Consider the following 22,019-nt stretch of genomic DNA (forward strand, 5'->3'; position numbering starts at 1 on the left):
GCCTAAAAAGACATTCATATGTACTCTGAGCGGAGCCATAGGAAGGACAGATGCATGAACATTTACATGTTTCCGTTCTCACTTTCTTGTCTTTTGTTCAGTAACAATTTTTTCTGAATGCAGAAACTCGCAAGTTGCTTGATGAGATTTGTGTTGAGAAAGGAGTGGAGTGCCCAGCGCCCAGAACGACAGCTAGACTTCTGGACAAGGTAAAGTTATCAGGCCTCTCTCTCTTCCCTTCTGTGTGTACGTTATATATAGATGGACACAACTGTCTTTATATCTATCTGCTTAGCCTGGCTCTGGCTCTATGAAGATGCACAGGATACATTGGTGTTGGGTTGCACACATCAAATTACCCATGACATGCTGACTTACACCTAGTACACTCATCCGACTGCTCTCTCCTCCTTTGTATCACACTCCAAAATAACTCCCACAGCTCAATACCACCATCTAAAACTTGTAACTTTGATGTCCGCTGTAATATGCCAAGAACTTGCTTATCAACCAAGCCCTCGTACAAGAGAGAACCAGTATGAAGTTAAGTATGCACATATAATTCATTTAAATATATTGTTTTCTTTTGAATAGATAAGGCTGCATAGGTCTCTCTGATTCTTTTGTAAGGTCTTGTCGGGTTTTCTTGTAATGAATTTGTTCTTTAAAAGTCAGTAAAATATTATATAAAAAAAAGAATGGACATATAATATGATACACTTTATATTCTCACTTAAATATCGCTTGAGACCAACTATCTCCTTCCGACACATACTTGCCTTCCAAATTAATAACGGTGCACTATACGGTCCCTAGTTCTGAAGTAAAACCACTGCTAATATGGAAACACATGGAACAGATGTTTTTAATTAATCGACAGCTTTAACTTTAAGGATGTAGAAGTCATCTCTCTATATAAAACGCACCTCCAACGTTCTAATGAAGCCTCAAACTCTCCAACTTGTGCTGGTGTAGATCCCATGAGTGTGTGCCCCGCCCTCGCGTCACAACGTTATGACGTCGAGGGCGGAGCACTTAGACTCACCGAATGGCCTGCACTCTAGCTCCTTACACTCACCGAATGGCATGCACTCTAGCTCCGCCCTCGTGTCAAAAACGCGATGACGTCAACGGCGGGGAAGGCACGAAAACCGTGAGCCACGCAGGGTACTCCTACAAATCAGCCGTCACTGCCACCAAACTGACATTATCCAATCACTGCTCAGGTACAACTGTAACTCCTCCCCGTGCGCCTACCAAACTACATTCTCTCACAATATAATACAAAACAGGAATAATATAATACCCGACCCCTACTCACACAAAACCTACAACCTGAATGTCCAACGCGTGTTGCAGGGGCTCTGGGATAGATGCTCCTCCACAGCAGCACGTGTTTCTGACGAAACCAACACAGAGCTAATTGGAACCTAAAGCCAATATGGCACAGACTATTCTATAACGCCCATTAAAAAAACAAGATGAACTCACCTGCTTCTACCTCTCCCCGTACACCAGGAGAACGACGCCAGCTTGAACTCCTTTCCTTTGCCTCTATCCCCTTACTTTCTCAACCCCGCACCCTTTAAGGAAGGCAGTTTGCATTTGAAGGCGAGCGCGCACCACGCCGTTCACTTCGCCCAACGGTTCTCTTGCCCTGGCAACGGGGTGCAGTGCGTTTCCAACCCGATTCACAGTTCATGGCACAATCCCCGCGCGCGCACCTATCATGCTGTAAACGGGTTTGGGGAGGATGCTCAACAGTGCTAGCATAACATCTGTAATTTCAAAATGCCTCTGGTTTTGTGCTTTCTTAACACTGCAGGTGTCGGGATGTAAAGCTTGCTGGGTTAAAATGAAAGGTGGCTGCATTTTTACTCAGCTTAAACTTTAGAAGGTTATGTGGCATTGCACAGTTGCCTTAACACCCCTAATTCATGTAGATATTGTGGAAGACAATGATACAAGTTACCCAGCTCCACTCCCTCCCTCCCGCCCAAAGCATCTATCTCACTCACACATGCACAGACAGCATCTCTCTCTCTCTCTCTCTCTCTCTCTCTCTCTCCTCTCTCTCTCTCTCTCTCTCTCTCTCTCTCTCTCTCTCTCTCTCTCTCTCTCTCTCTCTCCTCTCTCTCTCTCTCTCTCTCTCCTCTCTCTCTCCTCTCTCTCTCTCTCTCTCTCTCTCTCACACACACACACACACACCTATAGACCTCAATCACCCACACACACCCTCTGACCCCCCCCCCCCCAACACCAAAATGGCAGCACTGATTGCTCATACAACTCACACACTCCCCAACAAAACAATAACTCTCTCTCTCTCTCTCACACACACCTATAGACCTCAATCACCCACACACACCCTCTGACCCCCCCCCCCCCCCAACACCAAAATGGCAGCACTGATTGCTCATACAACTCACACACTCCCCAACAAAACAATAACTAAGCCACGCTCAAAATCCACCTTCTGCTACAGAGGGGAGGAGGTGCTGCTCAGACCACAGAGGGGGGAGGGGATCCTGAGACCACAGGACACTCTCTCTCACACACACACTCGCACACAGAGTCACTCTCTCTCTGTCACCCACACAATCTCGCACATTCACTCTCTCTCTCACACACACTCACTCTCACACACAGTCTCTCAAACATACACACTCCAAAGAAAACCTTGCTAGCGCCCGTTTCATTTCTCTCAGAAACGGGCCTTTTTTTACTAGTTTTAAATAAATAAAATAATATATGCATTCAAAACCAAAGTATAATATTGCAACATAGAAAACCCATATCAATCTGTGAAACAATGTACCGGATACAATACAATGGACGTTTAGTCTGCTGCATTACCAGAAGGATTACAAAAAAAAAAAAAGGCAGGAGAAATGGACAAAATCCCCAATATTACCAAAACGTTTGCAATTTACATTATAAAAAGGTGCAATTGGGATAACAAAAATGTTTTAAATAGAAGACTTGAACAGCTTCCTAAAACGAAAGTTAGAGAATTCTGTTTGAATGTGGAGAGATGGCGAATTCCAATACCTCATGGCCTGAAGTGAAAAAGAGCTACTAAAACAGTATTTGCTGATGGAAAATGTAAAAGTGGAGCATTCTTTGTATAAGAATTTCTTTTAAAAAGATGAGACGGGAGATCACATGTTGCATTTGACAGGGACAGACGTGCTGTAGTCCCATACTACATCAGCTCCTTCTGTATGCAACAAGCTACCCTTCTCCTCCCCCCCCCCCCCCCCCTCCCGATATCATGGCTGACCTTTCATGGACAAATTCCTAAACAAAGCCAGGGGAGAATTGTCAGGAAAAGGCCTTAAAAAAGAACCGGACGCGGAACGGTGAGGACAAGATGGCAATGGCGGAAGTGCCTGGGTCTTTAGCATTTACAGCACACCAACTATCCCAACAGCGGTGGACAAAGTGCTAGAGCTGCTATTGGAACAGTTGTCGGGACAGCTGGTCAATTTGGAGTCCCTGATGGCGGACACTACCCAGTGCACTGGGGAACTGCAACATCGCATCTCCACACGACTGCAAGACATGACGGGGCACCCTATTGCAGCACTAGAGAAATAGGTCTGTGGTTATGTGGAACAGCGTGATCTAGAGAATTACTCCTGCTGGAGCAATCTTTGGATCATCAGCTTGCCAGAGACCCTCGCAGAGCACAGTCTGAGGCTTTTGTTAGAACGCTGGCTGACAGCTGAATTTACTCTGTCGGATAATATGGGGCCGCTTTGCTTGGAGAGGGCCCACAGGTTGGGCTATTGTCAAGATGGCAGACAGAAGCCCAGAGTTGTAATAGTGAAGGTGCACAACTATGTTCATAAGCTGAAAATTTTGCGGGACTTCAGGCAGAAGAGACACTCCCTAAAATATGACAGTATGCCTTTATCAGGATTATTCTGTAGTGCATAAATTCACTCTACTTTCTACCATTGCGCAGCACGTTGAACGAGCTTTGTTATTTTGTAGTACCACCAGAGCGGTCCTCAGAGGCGATATTATAGCTTATGTCAGTTTCTGTAAGAAGTGGATTGCGGCTGGGATTGTTCACTTGGAACAACAGCTGAGGCGCAGGCCAAGAATACACTAATATTTACACAGGTATATTTAAACTGTCTTATCCGTCAGCGTACCTCTCGTAGTCTGGGAATGAAGTAGGATGCCTACTGACTTGCCTGGTCAAATCTTGGGGAGGGTCTAGGGCAGTATCTTATTTGCGGGACTCCAGTGACTAGATAGCTCAACGCTTTTTGCAGCATTTTCATTCTTTATATCAGATGGATCTTCCTGTATTGGGAACTACAATCCAGGAATTTCTGGATCCGGAGGGATGCATCACATATCCCGGAAGTGGTGGAAACGCTGTCTGCACCTTTGCAAGTGAAAGAGCTACAGGCTGCGATTAAAGCCTAGAAGCCCCGTTCTGCCCCCGGGAAGGATGGATTCTCTGCATTTTATAAAGCAAAGCAGCGTCACGTGGTGGGGCCCTTGTTGAGTTATTACAAGGAAGAGGCAAAGACTGAGGTTTCCCCGACAGCGAACCAAATGTGTGGGATCAATCTGGCCCTCTCCCTTGGAAGCTGAGAGAAAGGTAGAACCCCAAAAGGTATAATTTGAGATCACATTCTATATTAATTTCTGTAAGGGCCTGTATCTTAGAATGCACCCCCAGACAAACTATGTATTGTCCTACATTTATTTTTATTTAATTTTGTTACATTTGTACCCCGCGCTTTCCCACTCATGGCAGGCTCAATGTGGCTTACATGGGGCAATGGAGGGTTAAGTGACTTGTCCAGAGTCACAAGGAGCTGCCTGTGCCTGAAGTGGGAATCGAACTCAGTTCCCCAGGACCATAAGTAATGCCATACTGGGAAAAGACCAAGGGTCCATCGAGCCCAGCATCCTGTCCACGACAGCGGCCAACCCAGGCCAAGGGCACCTGGCAAGCTTCCCAATGTACAAACATTCTATACATGTTATTCCTGGAATTTTGGATTTTTCCAAGTCCGTTTAGTAGCGGTTTATGGACTTGTCCTTTAGGAAACCGTCCAACCCCCTTTTAAACTCTGCTAAGCTAACCGCCTTCACCACATTCTCCGGCAACGAATTCCAGAGTTTAATTACACGTTGGGTGAAGAAAATTTTTCTCCGATTTGTTTTAAATTTACTACACTGTAGTTTCATCGCATGCCCCCTAGTCCTAGTATTTTTGGAAACGTGAACAGACGCTTCACATCCACCTGTTCCACTCCACTCATTATTTTATATACCTCTATCATGTCTCCCCTCGGCCGTCTCTTCTCCAAGCTGAATAGCCCTAGCCTCCTTAGTCTTTCTTCATAGGGAAGTCGTCCCATCCCCGCTATCATTTTAGTCGCCCTTCGCTGCACCTTTTCCAATTCTACTATATCTTTCTTGAGATGCGGCGACCAGAATTGAACACAATACTCAAGGTGCGGTCGCACCATGGAGCGATACAACGGCATTATAACATCCTCACACCTGTTTTCCATACGTTTCCTAATAATACCCAACATTCTATTCGCTTTCCTAGCCGCAGCAGCACACTGAGCAGAAGGTTTCAGTGTCTTATCGACGACGACACCCAGATCCCTTTCTTGGTCCGTAACTCCTAACGTGGAACCTTGCATGACGTAGCTATAATTCGGGTTCTTTTTTCCCACATGCATCACCTTGCACTTGCTCACATTAAACGTCATCTGCCATTTAGCCGCCCAGTCTCCCAGTCTCGCAAGGTCCTCTTGTAATTTTTCACAATCCTGTCGCGAGTTAACGACTTCGAATAACTTTGTGTCATCAGCAAATTTAATTACCTCGCTAGTTACTTCCATCTCTAAATCATTTATAAATATATTAAAAAGCAGCGGTCCTAGCACAGACCCCTGAGGACCAAAGTCCACCACCCTAACCACTAGGCCACTCCTCCACTCCACATTCCCATCATAAACGGTTCCTTCCATATTCCCTCCAGCAATTGGCATTTGTAGACCTACGTACAGTGGTGGAAATAAGTATTTGATCCCTTGCTGATTTTGTAAGTTTGCCCACTGACAAAGACATGAGCAGCCCATAATTGAAGGGTAGGTTATTGGTAACAGTGAGAGATAGCACATCACAAATTAAATCCGGAAAATCACATTATGGAAAGTATATGAATTTATTTGCATTCTGCAGAGGGAAATAAGTATTTAATCCCTCTGGCAAACAAGACCTAATACTTGGTGGCAAAACCCTTGTTGGCAAGCACAGCGGTCAGACGTCTTCTGTAGTTGATGATGAGGTTTGCACACATGTCAGGAGGAATTTTGGTCCACTCCTCTTTGCAGATCATCTCTAAATCATTAAGAGTGCTGGGCTGTCGCTTGGCAACTCGCAGCTTCAGCTCCCTCCATAAGTTTTCAATGGGATTAAGGTCTGGTGACTGGCTAGGCCACTCCATGACCCAAATGTGCTTCTTCCTGAGCCACTCCTTTGTTGCCTTGGCTGTATGTTTTGGGTCATTGTCGTGCTGGAAGACCCAGCCACGACCCATTTTTAAGGCCCTGGCGGAGGGAAGGAGGTTGTCACTCAGAATTGTACGGTACATGGCCCCATCCATTCTCCCATTGATGCGGTGAAGTAGTCCTGTGCCCTTAGCAGAGAAACACCCCCAAAACATAACATTTCCACCTCCATGCTTGACAGTGGGGACGGTGTTCTTTGGGTCATAGGCAGCATTTCTCTTCCTCCAAACACGGCGAGTTGAGTTCATACCAAAGAGCTCAATTTTTGTCTCATCTGACCACAGCACCTTCTCCCAATCACTCTCGGCATCATCCAGGTGTTCACTGGCAAACTTCAGACGGGCCGTCACATGTGCCTTCCGGAGCAGGGGGACCTTGCGGGCACTGCAGGATTGCAATCCGTTATGTCGTAATGTGTTACCAATGGTTTTCATGGTGACAGTGGTCCCAGCTGCCTTGAGATCATTGACAAGTTCCCCCCTTGTAGTTGTAGGCTGATTTCTAACCTTCCTCATGATCAAGGATACCCCACGAGGTGAGATTTTGCGTGGAGCCCCAGATCTTTGTCGATTGACAGTCATTTTGTACTTCTTCCATTTTCTTACTATGGCACCAACAGTTGTCTCCTTCTCGCCCAGCGTCTTACTGATGGTTTTGTAGCCCATTCCAGCCTTGTGCAGGTGTATGATCTTGTCCCTGACATCCTTAGACAGCTCCTTGCTCTTGGCCATTTTGTAGAGGTTAGAGTCTGACTGATTCACTGAGTCTGTGGACAGGTGTCTTTCATACAGGTGACCATTGCCGACAGCTGTCTGTCATGCAGGTAACGAGTTGATTTGGAGCATCTACCTGGTCTGTAGGGGCCAGATCTCTTACTGGTTGGTGGGGGATCAAATACTTATTTCCCTCTGCAGAATGCAAATAAATTCATATACTTTCCACAATGTGATTTTCCGGATTTAATTTGTGATGTGCTATCTCTCACTGTTACCAATAACCTACCCTTCAATTATGGGCTGCTCATGTCTTTGTCAGTGGGCACACTTACAAAATCAGCAAGGGATCAAATACTTATTTCCACCACTGTATCATGTACATTAATAGGGGTGTAATATGTAGTCTGTAGATTCTACAAGTGGCATAGCCAAAAGTGCATTGTTATGACTTAGTCAATACAGGATATCAGATACCATTAAAGCAGAGAGGGGCCCAGGCTCCCCCCATGGCTATGCCACTGGATCCTACCGGTCATGTACATTAACAGAGGTGTAATATGTAGTCTCCAGACAATGCTGTATTGTGACTGTCTGTAGTTGGTTATGAAAGAAAGTGTGAAGGTTCCAGTAGATTTGTAATTTAGCCCTGAGTAATAACACCCTCCCTGCCCCATAGCCTTATAACAGTGGGTCACTCCTGTTACAAGCTTAAACGGTTTCTGGGTTCTTTCTTTCAGCTTGTTGGTGAATTCTTGGAAGTCGCATGTGTTAATCCAACATTCATATGTGACCACCCTCAAATCATGAGTCCCCTGGCAAAATGGTAAGATGGTTTCTTCCTGTTTCTATACAGCCAAAATGTTCCAATGAATTAAAAACCCCTCATATTGCCAAAATTTGTGACATTGTGCTCAATGTGAAATATTCTGTATGACTATGAAAAGAATATTGCATTGGATCAAAAACACACGAACACATTTTTAGGTATATTAGAAGCAAGAAACCGATAAAATAATCAGTTGGATCTCTAGATGACCGAGGATTAAAAGGGGCACTTAGGGAAGACAAGGCCATAGCGGAGAGACTAAATGATTGCTTTGCTTTGGTCTTCACCAAGGAATATGTGGGGGAGATACCGGTGCTAGAAGTGGTATTCAGTGCTGATGAGTCGAAGGAACTGATACAAATCTCTGTGAACCTGGAAGAAGTAATGGTGCAGTTTGATAAATTAAGAAGCATCAAATCACCTGGACTGGATGGTATACATTCCAGAGTACTGATAGAATTGAAAAATGAACTTACAGAACTATTGTTAGTAACTAGTAAAAAAGGCCCGTTTCTGAAACAAATGAAACCGGGCGCTAGCAAGGTTTTCCTCGGAGTGTGTATGTTTGAGAGAGACTGTGTGTGAGAGAGAGAGATAGTGAATATGCGAGTGTGTGTGTGTGACAGAGAGAGAGTGAAGAGTGGGTGCGAGTGTGTCTGTGAGAGAGAGAGACTGTGTGTATGAGAATGAGAGTGTGTGCCATGGGCCCCCTTCCTCCCTCCCTCTGAGTTCCAGGGTCGTCCCCCTCCCTCCGAGTTCCAGGGTCGTCGTCCCCCTCCCTCCGAGTTCCAGGGTCGTCGTCCCCCCCTCCCTCCGAGTTCCAGGGTCGTCCGTCCCCCCTCCCTCTCTCCCTCCCTCCGAGTTCCAGGGTCCGTCCTCCCCCTCCCTCCCAGCTCCAGGGTCGTCCTCCCCCTCCCTCCCAGCTCCAGGGTCGTCCTCCCCCTCTCTCCCTCCGAGCTCTAGGGTCGTTCTCCCCCTCCCTCCTTCCGAGCTCCAGGGTCATCCCCTCCCTACCTCCCTCCGAGTTCCAGGGTCATCCCCTCCCTCCCTCCAAGTTCCAGGGTCGTCCCCTCCGTCCGAGTTCCAGGGGACCGAGTTTCAGGTTCCCCCTCCCTCCCTCCGAGTTTCAGGTTTCTTCATCCCTCCCTCCCTCCGAGTTTCAGGGTCCCCCTCCCTCCTTCCAAGTTTCAGGGTCCCCCTCCCCCCTCCCAGTTCCAGGGTCGTCATCCCTCCCTTCCAGTTCCAGCACCCCTCCCTCTGAATTTTAGAAGTCATCTTCACTTAATAAGTCGGGGTTACGGTGGCCGTCAGCAGCGGTAAAAGGCATGCAGGCTCGGCCCTTCTCTCTCTCTCAGCTCTGGTCCCGCCCTCATTTCTTGTTTCCGCAAATGTGTGGGAAAATGTGGGATACAAATGTAACAAATAAAAATAAATAAAATATAGGATATGAAATTTTTCTTTAAAATCAAGCGTGGTACTAGAAGATTGGAGGGTGGCCAGTCTAATGCCAATTTTTAAAAAGGGTTCCATAGGTGATCCAGGAAATTAGAGACTGGTGAGCCTGACATTGGTGCTGAGCAAAATGGTAGAGATGATTATAAAAATTGCAGAGCATATACATAAACATGGATTAATGAGACAAAGCCAACATAGATTTAGTCAAGAGAAATCTTGCCTCACCAGTCTACTACATTTCTTTGAAGGGGTGAACAAACGTGGATAAAGGTGATCCAGTTGATATTGTGTATCTGGATTTTCAGAAGACGTTTAACAAAGTACCCCATGAAAGACCTCCAGAGGAAATTGGAGAGTCATGGGGTAGGAGTTAGTGTCCTATTGTGGATTAAAAACTGGTTAAAAGATAGAAAACAGAGAATAGGGTTAAATGGTCAGTATTCTCAATGGAGAAGGGTAGATAGTGGGGTTCCTCCTTAATTAAAAGAAGCCCTGAATACTTGCTGGAAGCAGTCAAAAGTTGGGACTGTTCAGTGTTTTTGGAATTTTTCTCTAGGTGACATAAGTCTGGAATAAGGGAAATTAAGTATTCTTAAGTTTAAATTCCTTGCAAAGGTTTCCAAGTTCTCTACTTTCCGGTGAAGAAGCAATCTATCTTCTGCAACTTGAGGCTGAAAGTGCTATACCTTTGTCAGCACTGATTCTAACTTAGTCTGTTTAACCACTGTAGAATCAATTTGTTCCTCAACTGACCTTACTTGTACTGAGTTATCAAAGAAACTGAAACAAAGGAGGTGAAAACCTTATACTGGGTTTCAAGTGCCATCTAGATAGATTCCAGCAAAATCTCTTTCAGTCTTATTAAATGCTGGAGAGCAGCTGAACACAAAGCATTCTTTTCAGAAGAAAAACTTGAGAACTCGTCCCAGGAAGGGTCTCAGCCATTACAGCAGCCTGAGAACACTGGGATCCCTCTAAAATAAGCTGTGGGGTCAAACCTGCAGCAGCATTTTCCACTTGACATGGTACAGCCCTATTTTTAATATATTTATAAATGATCTAGAGAGAGGAATAACTAACGAGATAATTAAATTTGCTGATGACAGTTATTCAAAGTTGTTAATTCAAAAGAGGAGTGGGAAAAATTGCAAGAGGACCTTATGAGACTGGAAGACTGGGCATCCAAATGGCAGGTGGCATATAATATGAGCAAGTGCAAAGTGATGCACGTAAGAAAGAAGAGCCGAAACTATAGTTATTTATTTAGATCATTTATACCCCGCCTTTTGCCGCAGTTTTGCAGCCTCAAAGCGGCTTACAATGAACTAATAAAATAATTGCAATGAGAATTGAGAGGGTAGAAGGAACAGAGAAAGAAAGGAAGGGAATATAAATACAATCTTAAACCAAATAAATAAGTAGGCAGGGAAAACAAAGCAAAAAAGAAGAGGAAGTAAAGAGGAGACCAAAATCAGGTCTTGACTCGCTGAGACTCATAAAGGCAGGCGAAAAGGACAGTAAAGCCGAGAAGGAAGTGACAGATGCCTGAGACAAGCAGTGTAGGTGACAACGACGGCCTCTGCTGCTCCTGCAAAGGGGAAGACACTGCAGAAGATTTCTTTTTGCTCGAGGAGGAGGATACTTTGGGACTTGATTTTCGTTTAGAAGATTTACTGGATTTTCGCAATGAGGTTCCATATTAGGAGTCCCCACCCAGGAAAAGGATCTAGGTGTCGCTATTATTGATGAGCGGCGGTAATAAAGCAATGCCTTTGTATCGCTCCATGGTGCAACCACACCTCGAATATTGTGTGTAATTTTGGTCACCACATGCCAAAAAATATAAAGCAGAATTAGAAAAGGTACAGAGAAGGACGTAAAAGAACAGCCATACTGGAGTAGACCGATGGTCCATCTAGCCCAATATCCTACTTCCAGCAGTGGACAATCCAGGACAAGAAAGAACCTGGCAGAATTCCAAATGGTAGCAATGAAAAAAATCTTTCCTCCTTTGTTTTTTTGTTTTGTTTTTAAATAAAACTTTATTGAAATCTAAAAAATACAACCAAAGGAGAAGATAACACAATACAAACCAACTCACCAGCATTTATAAACATCATACCATGACTTCCTCCTATTTGTTTTAAAAGTATTACCATGTAATTTCATTGAGTATCCTCCTAGTCGAGTCTCATTTACCCGTCCTACACCACTCAGGATTTAGTAAACCTGAACTGTCTCTCCTAAACTGTCTCTTTTCCAAATGAGGAGCCCTAACTTCTTAAACATTTCTTCATAGGAGAGGAGTTCCATCCCCTTAATCATTTTGGTCACACTTCTATGAACCTTTTCTAATTCTGCTCTGGCGGCTGAAGGGAGATATGATAGAGGTCCCCAGAGTGGAGGAGTGGCCTAGTGGTTAGGGTGGTGGACTTTGGTTCTGGGGAACTGAGTTTGATTCCCACTTCAGGCACAGGCAGCTCCTTGTGACTCTGGGCAAGTCACTTAACCCTCCATTGCCCCATGTAAGCCGCATTGAGCCTGCCATGAGTGGGAAAGTGCGGGGTACAAATGTAACAAAAAAAAAATAATAATGAGTGGAGTGGAACGGGTAGACGTGAAGCGTCTGTTTACGCTTTCCAAAAATACTAGGACTAGGGGGCATGCGATGAAGCTACAATGTAGTAAATTTAAAATGAATTGGATAAACTTTTTCTTCACTCAAGGTGTAATTAAACTCTGGATTTCATTAGCAGAGAATGTGGTAAAGATGGTTAGCTTAGCGGAGTTTTAAAAAGGTTTGGATGGCTTCCTAAAGAAAAAGTCCATAGACCGTTATTAAATGGACTTGAGGAAAATCCACTATTTCTGGGATAAGCAGTATAAAATGTTTTGTATATTTTTGGGATTTTGCTGGGTATTTGTGACCTGGATTGGCCACTGTTGGAAACAGAATGCTGGGCTCGATGGACCTTTGGTCTTTCCCAGTATGGCAATACTTATGTACTTATGAGATACGGCAACCAGAATTGCACACAATACTCTAGGTGAGGTTGCACCATGGAGTGATAAAGAAGCATTATAATATTCTTTGTCTTAATTTCTAACCCTTTCCTAATAATTCCTAGCATTCTGTTTCCTTTTTTGGTTGCCATCGTACATTGGGCAGAAAATTTCAGTGTATTGTCCATGATGACACCTAATCTTTTTCTTGGGTGTTGACTCCTAAGGTGGAACAACATCAAGTAACTATGGTTTGGATTATATTTTGCAATGTGCATCACTTTGCATTTGTTCACATTAAATTTCATCTGCCATTTGTTTCCTAAGGTCTTCTGCAATTTGTCATAGCCTGCAGGCGTTTTAACAACTTTGAATAGTTGTTTCCATTTCTAGATCATTTATAAATGTTATATAGCATCAGTCCCAGTACAGATCCCTAGGGAACTCCACTATTCACCCTCCTCCACTGAGAAAAATGGCCATTTAACTCTACCCTCAGTTTTCTATCCATTAACCAGTTCCTAATCCACAACAGATCATTTCCTGCTATCCCAAGGCTTTTCAGTTTTCTCAGGAGTCTCTCATGAGAGTTTTTGAAAAGCTTTCTGAAAATCTAGAGATACTACGTCATCTGGCTCATCTTTATCCACATGTTTATTCGTGCCTTCAAAGAAATGAAACAAATTGGTGAGGCAAGACTTCCCTTGGTTGAATCCATTTTGAGACTGTCCCACTAAACCATATTTGTCTATTTGTTCAGTAATTTTATTCTTTATAATAGTTGCCATTACTTTGCACAGCACTGATGTTTGGGGTTTTTTTTGTTACATTTATACCCTGCGCTTTCCCACTCATAGCAGGTTCAATGCGGCTTAAATATTATATACAGGTACTTATTTGTACCTGGGGCAATGGAGGGTTAAGTGACTTACCCAGAGTCACAAGGAGCTGCCTGTGCCTACAGTGGGAATCGGACCCAGTTCCCCAGGACCAAAGTCCACCACACTAACCACTAGGCCACTCCTCCACGTTAGACTTACAGGTCCCTATTTTCCCAGATTATCCCTGGAACCCTTTTTAAAAATCAGCGTTACATTGGCCACCTTCCAATCTTCAGATATTATGGATGATTGTAATGGCAGGTTACAGATCAACAACAGCAGATCAGCAATTTCATGTTAGAGTTCTTTCTGTACTCTAGGGTGTATTCCATCCGGTTCAGGTGATTTGCTACTCTTTAATTTGCCGATTTGGCTCAGTACTACTTCTAGGCTCACTGAGATCTTTCAGTTCCCCCGCATCATTGCCCCTGACAACCATTTCTGGTACAGGTAGATCTCTTACATCATTTTCCTTAAAGACTGAAGCAAAGAATTCTTTTTTTTTTTGGCTCACACCAGTAGTAGCTCCAGGTGAGTTACATTCAGGTACTCTGGATATTTCTCTGTCCCAGGAGGGCTCACAATCTAAGTTTGTACCTGAGGCAATGGAGGGTTAAGTGACTTGCCCAAGATCACAAGGAGCAGCAGTGGGATTTGAACCGGCCACCTCTGGATTGCAAGACCGGTGCTCAAGCCACTCCTCCACCCCAAAGAATCTTGTTACTCTTTGGGGTTCTACATGGAATGTTGCTACACTTTGAAATTCTGCATGGAATCTTGTTATTCTTTAGAATTCTAGAATCTTGATTTATTTAGATTTTGCTCACACCTTTTTCAGTAGTAGCTCAAGGTGAGTTACATTCAGGTACTCTGGATATTTCTCTGTCCCAGGAGGGCTCACAATCTAAGTTTGTACCTGAGGCAATGGAGGGTTAAGTGACTTGCCCAAGATCACAAGGAGCAGCAGTGGGATTTGAACTGGCCACCTCTGGATTTCAAGACTGGTGCTCTAACCACTAGGCTACTCCTCCACTCCATTTAATCTCTCTACTATGGCCTTATCCTCCCTGAGTGCCCCTTTTACTCCTTGATTATCTAATGGTCCCTCAGATTCCTTCACAGGCTTTCTGCTTCTCATGTACCTGAAAAAGTTATTACTATGAGTTTTCACCTCTGTGGCAAATTTCTCTTCATATTCTCTTTTAGCCTTCTTTATCAATGCATTGCATCTAACATGCCAGTGCTTAGCTTGCTTCTTGTTTTCTTCATTCGGATCCTTTTTCTGTTGTTTGAATGATATTCTTTTGGCTTTAATAGTTTCTTTCACTTCTCCTTTTAACCATGCTGGGTGTAGTTTGTTCTTATTTCCACCTTTATTAATACATGACAGATATATGGTGTGGGCTTCCAAGATGGTATTTTTAAACAAAGTCTGTGCCTGATTTAAAGTTGTAATCTTTGCAGCTGACCCATTTCGCTTTTGTTTTTTTAACCATTTTCCTCATTTTATTGTAGCTGCCATTTGAAAATTAAATGTTGCTGCAGTAGATTTCCTTAGTGACTTCTTTCCAGTTATTAAGTAAAATTTGATTATGTTATGATCAAATTATGATACAGGGGTCGGGACAACTTTCCTGTGAAGAAATGTTAAAGAGGCTAGGGCTTTTCAGCTTGGAGAAACCCCTGAGGGGAGATATGATAGAGGTCTATAAGATACTGAATGAAGTGGAATGGGTAGACACAAATCCAAGGTGAGCATTTGTGAATGGGACATAAGACCTGTTTTAGTGGTGCCATTTTCTCTAAGGTCTTGGCTAAGTGTAGATTCCAAATATCAACCTCTTCTGACACTGTAGATTTTTTCATTCACATGTGGATAGTCCAAGGCCTCTAGGAAATTCTCAGCAGTCATCGTTTTCTTGTCTCTGATCTCCTTCCAAACTCTGTGAGCTGCCATTTGTTCCAGGTGGTCACTTAGGGAAAACTTAATTAGAAAGTGGTCTGTCCATGATAAGGGTGTTATCTCAATACTGCTATCCCGGAATTCTGGGATATCAACCGCTTTTTAGAATACCAAGTCTAGTATGTGACCCCTTTTCATGGGTTGGCGACTTGATCACCTGTGTGAATCCTAGTGCTATCATCGTGTCTAGGAAGACAGCTGTGGTGGTATCTGGGGTTTCAGTGTGTAGATTGAAATCTCCCATGATCACCATCCTAGGATAATTCATAGTCACTTGTGTAATCAGATCCTTAGGCAGTTGTAATTAACATGTAATTAAACTCTGGAATTCATTGCCAGAGAATGTGGTAAAAGCAGTTAGCTTAGCAGGGTTTAAAAAAGTTTTGGATAATTTCCTAAAAGATAAGTCCATCATGAGCTGTTATTAAGATGGACGTGGGAAAACCCACTGCTTTTTTTCTATGAAAAGCAGCATACAATCTATTTTAGTCTCTTGGTATATTGGCAGGTATTTGTGACCTGGATTGGCCACTGTTGAGAACGGGATACTGGACTTGATGGACCTTTGGTCCATTCCAGTTTGGCAACGCTTATTTTCCTATGACAGTCCCCGAGACTCATAATGTAATCTTAGAAAATTCAGTGGCAATTGATTTTATTTTATAGATGATACAACTTCTCCCTAGATCAATTTCAATTTACAAATTTCATCTCCCTTTACTGTACATTTGTTAATTGTTTTGTAGGCATCGTTCTCAGAAGGGACTGACAGAACGCTTTGAGCTGTTTGTGATGAAGAAAGAAGTGTGCAATGCTTACACAGAGCTGAACGACCCTATCAAACAAAGGGAGCTCTTTGAGGATCAGGCAAAGGTAAGGAAGAGACAGCATGTGAATGGATGAGCTATGCTGGACCATCTTAAGATTTTAGATGCTCTTTGAGGATTTGGCTAGTCCAAAGGTATTTGCAGGTATAGATGGATGAGATTTAGGCTAATGAAATGGGTTTTTGAATTCTGAAAGTGGATATTTTTCAAGTTGTTTGGTTAATAGCATTTAAGCAGACGTTTGATTTTTGTTTACAGATTCTGTGTGTTTCTGTTTACAATGTAATTATACACGTAGACTTCATTGCATAGGAAATGTGTTATTGAAGTGTATGGATATGCATTTGCATGATTGTAATCCACCTTGAACTATTTTATGGCCAGTCGGAATATAAAAGTCCCTATTAATTTAAATGTACACAGTGTGCCAGGATCCAGATGGTGCAGGTTAGCACATGCCGTATTGCCTGGTCTCAATCCTTCACATTCCTTCTCTAGGCAAAAGCTGCTGGTGATGATGAAGCCATGTTTATAGATGAGAATTTCTGCACTGCACTGGAGTATGGCTTGCCCCCCACTGCGGGCTGGGGGATGGGTATTGACAGACTCGTCATGTTCCTTACAGATTCCAACAACATTAAGGTAAATTAGTTCAGTCACCACTGTCTGTCCACACATTCAGCTTGACTTACTATAGGTCACAGAATTATGTGCAGAAAGATAGTATTCGGTGCTTGTTTTTTGCAGACCCCACTGTTCTGGAGTCGCACCACATTTGATTATGGCTCCTTCTGGAAGTATCTAATGAGAGAGATTCTTGGTATTAGCTATTTTATTTTTTTTGTGTGCTGCTGTTAAATTTACTGTGGGATGAGTTTTTATACATTATTTTCAGTTATACATTTCTTGGGGATTACACAATTCATAAATTGGATAAAATAGTTCAGCAGCTCATGTGGTGGTGACCATTGCAGCCCTTGGGATTTCCAGTATTTGAAACACTGTTATAGCAGCAGCCAAGGTAATGTTTCTTGGGAATCCCAGTGCCAGACTTTTGCCCAGAAGATCCTCAATCTCTGATCCTTTTGACCTTCTGTGTCCTCTGTGCAGTTCAGTGGCGTTCCTAGGGGAGCTGACACCCGGGGCGGATCGCCGATGCGCCCCGCCCCCCGGGTGCAGCGCGACCCCCCCCCCCCCCCGGCGAAAGGACACCCCCCCCCCCGGGTGCAAGCCGCTGGGGGGGTGCCAATCCGCGCCTGCCCTTCGTTCCATGCTCCCTCTGCCCTGGAACAGGAAGTAACCTGTTCCGGGGCAGAGGGAGCATGGAACGAACGAAGGGCAGGCATGCGCGGCACCCCCCCCCCCCCCCCCCCCAGCGGCATGCACCCGGGGCGGACCACACCCACCGCCCCCCCCCCCCCCCCCTTAGGAACGCCACTGGTGCAGTTAGCCCCTGATGGAGTGATGCAATGTTTGAAACTGTCTCTTCTGATTCCACTATTCCCTCTTTTACTACTTTTCACAGTTTTGCCTTCCCCTCCCTCCTAGAGATTTCAAAAATACTCAAGTTTGAACTGTTCTATTTCACTGGATGATCCTCTTCCCACTAATATTTGAGATGGTTCATGATCCTTTTCTTCCCTTCTTCCATTCTTTTATAACCACAAGTCTAAGCCCTGCCATCTTTGCAACTGGCTGGAAACAAGCTACGGTCTGTCCATCCTCCATTAAAAGACCCCAAATCCGATATCATTTCACCATCCACTTACTGCTTAATTGCCAATCTCCCTTTCTTCTCTAAGGTCCTTGAAAAAGCAGTGAGTAATCCAGTTAGTCTGGTTTCTAGAGAAAACTAATGCCCTACATCCTCACCAGACCTGTTTTCACTCACTCTGTAGCATAGAACGAGCTTCTTTAAGGTCAGGATGTGGTGTTATTTTCTTTAAACCTCTCAGCTGCTTTCAGCCATATTTCATTCTTCTTCATAGATTATCTAAGATCAGATTTCTGGTACTGACCTTTCCCTCGTTTAAATCCTATCTCATGGCCGGGTCTTTCCAGGTCCATTGGCAACACTTTTCTGTTACTCTCCCCTTTCTTATGGGGTTCCCCAGAGCTCCGTCTTGGGCCCTATTGGCACCTCCAGCCCTTATACCAGTGATTCCCAAACCTGTGCTCGGGGAACCTCAGCTGGTCAGCTTTTCAGCATATCCACAATGAGTATTTATGAGATTGATTTGCATACACTGCCTCCTCGGTATACAGATCTATCTGATCCCCAGGACAGGTTTGGTAATCCAGTGCCTTATACAGTCGCTTGGCTTTACTTTTTATGCTTTATACTTATTTAACACGTATGCAGACTATATCCAGCTTTTGACCATGATTGACTAACTCATCGCTGACTTGCTTTTTGGAAATGGACTAAAGCTGAATCCTCTTAAAAACTCTCTACTGTTCTCCTGTCTGTCTTCTCGTCTGTATATCTCGCTACCATTCCTCTCGAGGACACAATAAAAGTTCTGGGAGTCATCTTTAATATCACATATATCGACCTTGCTGGGGAACTCTTTCTGCTGTGAGGCAACATTGTGCAGTTTGTCCTTTCCTGGACATTGAACCCCTGTGTCTTTTTTTTTGTTCCACCCTGGCTAGACTGTTGTAATTCTCTACACTCTGAAATAAAACTCTGCAAATATATCTGTTTCAGTTAATACAAAATAGTTCCGTAAAAGTCATTCATAGGAAAAGCTGATTTGACCTCATTACCCTCTTCTAATTCCAGAACACTGGTTACCAGTACCTCATAGAATCCCATTTCAAACTCTCACAATTACACATTTTTTTTCGTCTTCTTTTAGTATAGTTGAAATAGTTTACCTCTCGATATCCAGTTGGAATCCTGATTGCAGAAGTTCAAAAAAGCCTTAAAAACTTATTCATTTCCTCTAGCATTCACCCCTGCTGAGCTTTGAAGCTGACTCGTGCACATCCTCTGCTTCTACTCCTCTTGGCCTCAGTTCTCTTGATACTCACTGGTAGCGTCCCATCTGCCTGCACGTCAATTGTATGTTTATTTCTCTTCTCCTCCTCCGTTCCTATTCTATCTTAATATTAAATATTTTTCTTTAATATATTGCATATTGTATCCTAGGCCTCCTTATATCCGGTGCCTCTTCCCCCGCCACCCCCTCCCCCAAAATCTACTGTACTGCTCTGTGATACTCTCTTCATGAGCAGAGTGTTACTATACTGTTGCTGCAGCATAATATGGAAAACTCAGTACTAGGGCGTCACTGCCCTCTAACAATATGGAGTACTCGGTACTAGAAGTAACTATTGCTACAGCTCATAAGTTTAAAATACACCTTTGCACAGACTTGTGAGATCAATGCAATCATAATTTTTTTACTTTAATAGGAAGTGCTGCTGTTTCCTGCCATGAAACCTGAAGATAATAAGAAGGAAATTCAGTCCCAGACAGTCTCCGAGGGCACCTCTGTGTGAAAAGAACTCTCCTGCTTGTGAATGTGAAACTTCTACCACTGAATTATGAAATGCAGACAGTTCTCATCTGTGATCCAATTTGCCTTGGCAGATTTCTTGGCAATAAGGATAATTTCATAAAATAATTTTTACTTATGATGAATAAATGTATAGATTATGTATTTTCTTTGCTTATGTCACTCTTTCTTTTAGCAGTTCTAAAACATAGAAAGATAAAGATGGATACCGACCATGTGTCTCCCCCCCCCCCCCCCACTTCCTCTACAAAAGACATGCATGTAAACAAAAACTCAATGCCCTTCTATCCCTTCCCTGCCCCCATATACCTCATTATTATGGAAAATCAATAATGCAGCTTGAAGCCAGCAGTAATTTTCTCCACTTCAGGATAGTTTAACACAGGGATCAGTAGATCGCCCTTTCGCCTACTACCCCACTGCATTTGGCTCTCTGTATGCTTGAGGCATGCAATGCAGGAACTTTGGGATATCTCATGAGACTTGAAACTACATTTTATTTTGTAAAGATTTAAAAGCTTATTTGAGAAATATTTGATTTCTAGTAGTGTGAATTAAATTATTTGGTGTATCAATACCCTTAAATGGGCTGCTTGTTACAGTAAGATGATTTTGTTTATTATAGTATTTTATAATTGATTGTATGCTGCTTTGGACCATCATAGGGTGTAAGTGGGTTATAAATATTCATTTAGATTAAATTATAAGCACATAAGCACCGCCACGCTGGGAAAAGACCAAAGGTCCATCAAGCCCAACACTCCATCTCCAACAGTAACCAATCCAGGCCCCAAGAACCTGGCAAAAACCCAAAATGTAATAACGATCAATGGACTTTTCTTTAAGGAATCTATCCAGACCCCCTTTAAACTCAGCAAGGCCAGCTGCCGTCACTACCTTCTCCAGCAATGAGTTCCAGATTCTAACTACGCGCTGAGTAAAGAAAAACTTTCTCCGATTTGTTTTAAACTACCACATTCAGCTCAGGCTTCCGGAATGCTTTTGTCTCACCTAGAATGTAAACCACACTGAACCATGGAAAGTGGATATTAGCAGTATACAAGAATTGAATTGAATGGCAGCAGGGAAGCAGGAAGTAGGCTGTTTCTTGCAGCTGCAGTCACCAAGGTGAAGGAAATAGGAGGCAGGCTCCGAGAAAGAGATGGGGACCCATGCTATGGTGATAAGTGGAACACAGACTCCCTGGGCCCCCCTCCCTCCCTCCCTCCCTCCCTCCCTCTCCTCCCCTCCGAGTTCCAGGCCCCCCCTCTCCTTCCCTCTGAGTTCCAGGCCTCCATCTCCTCTGAGTTCCAGTCAATTGTCTTGCCAACATTCTTTCCCCGTCCTCATACCCGTCCTGGCAAAAGCAGTTTGCACACCTTGGATTGCAAGAGAGCATTGGCCTTTTAAGTGGAGCAGACAAAGTCCTTTAGATAGTCCACCCAGTTGTTTGTCTCTTTTGATCCCAACAGGAGGGGAGTCGCCATCGGAAAACGCACAATCTCCAATTGGTTAGCAGATTGCATATCTTTCACTTACGCCCAAGCTAGGCTGACTCTGGAGGGCCATGTCACGGCTCACAATGTTAGAGCCATGGCTGCTTCAGTGGCTCACTTAAAGTCAGACTCCATTGAGGAGATTTGCAAGGCTGCAATGTGGTCATCAGTCCACACATTCACATCTCACTACTGCCTCTAGCAGTATACCCGACGTGACAGTCGGTTTGGGGCGGCGGTGCTGCAGAATTTGTTCGGGGTTTAGAATCCAACTCCACCCCCCTAGACCCATTTTTGTTCTGTTCCAAGCTGCACTCTCAGTTGTTTATGGTTTCAGGTCAATCTTTGTTATGTCCTTGCCGTTGCGAGGCCCAATTGACCAACGTTCATTGTTTTGAATGAGCCTGGTTGCTAGAGATACCCCACATGTGAGAACAAGCAGCCTGCTTGTCCTCGGAGAAAGCGAAGATACTTACCTGTAGCAGGTATTCTCAGAGGACAGCAGGCTGATTGTGCTCACAAACCCACCCACCTCCCCTTTGGAATTGTTGTTTGTTTATTATTTGCTTTTTGATTAAACTGAGCGGGACCGCTCAAGTGATGGGCGGGCAATCGGCCGCTCATGTGCGGTGCACGCTGCACGCACGCCAGATGGCTCTGGCAAGATTTTTAAATATTTTGCTTGCAAAAATGCCGGTTCCCAGGTCGACGCAGATGTCGACCCACATGTGAGAACAATCAGCCTGCTGTCCTCGGAGAATACCTGCTACA

The 22,019-nt window shown here is 43.9% G+C and overlaps 1 protein-coding gene across 2 annotated transcripts in view; it reads left to right on the forward strand.

The window, feature by feature from the left end:
- KARS1 (lysyl-tRNA synthetase 1) overlaps positions 1-20,004 on the forward strand; it is a 110,895-nt gene extending 90,891 nt beyond the window's left edge. For both annotated transcript variants that reach the window (XM_030204684.1, XM_030204683.1), the window contains 5 exons: positions 124-209; positions 8,011-8,096; positions 16,148-16,274; positions 16,727-16,870; positions 19,649-20,004. In XM_030204684.1, the coding sequence (XP_030060544.1) occupies positions 124-209; positions 8,011-8,096; positions 16,148-16,274; positions 16,727-16,870; positions 19,649-19,735 (530 nt within the window). In that variant the 3' untranslated portion in view covers positions 19,736-20,004. The remainder of the gene's footprint in view (positions 1-123; positions 210-8,010; positions 8,097-16,147; positions 16,275-16,726; positions 16,871-19,648) is intronic.
- Positions 20,005-22,019: the final 2,015 nt, after the last annotated feature.

Source organism: Microcaecilia unicolor, chromosome 5 (genome assembly GCF_901765095.1).
Source record: "Microcaecilia unicolor chromosome 5, aMicUni1.1, whole genome shotgun sequence".
Lineage (NCBI taxonomy): Eukaryota > Metazoa > Chordata > Amphibia > Gymnophiona > Siphonopidae > Microcaecilia > Microcaecilia unicolor.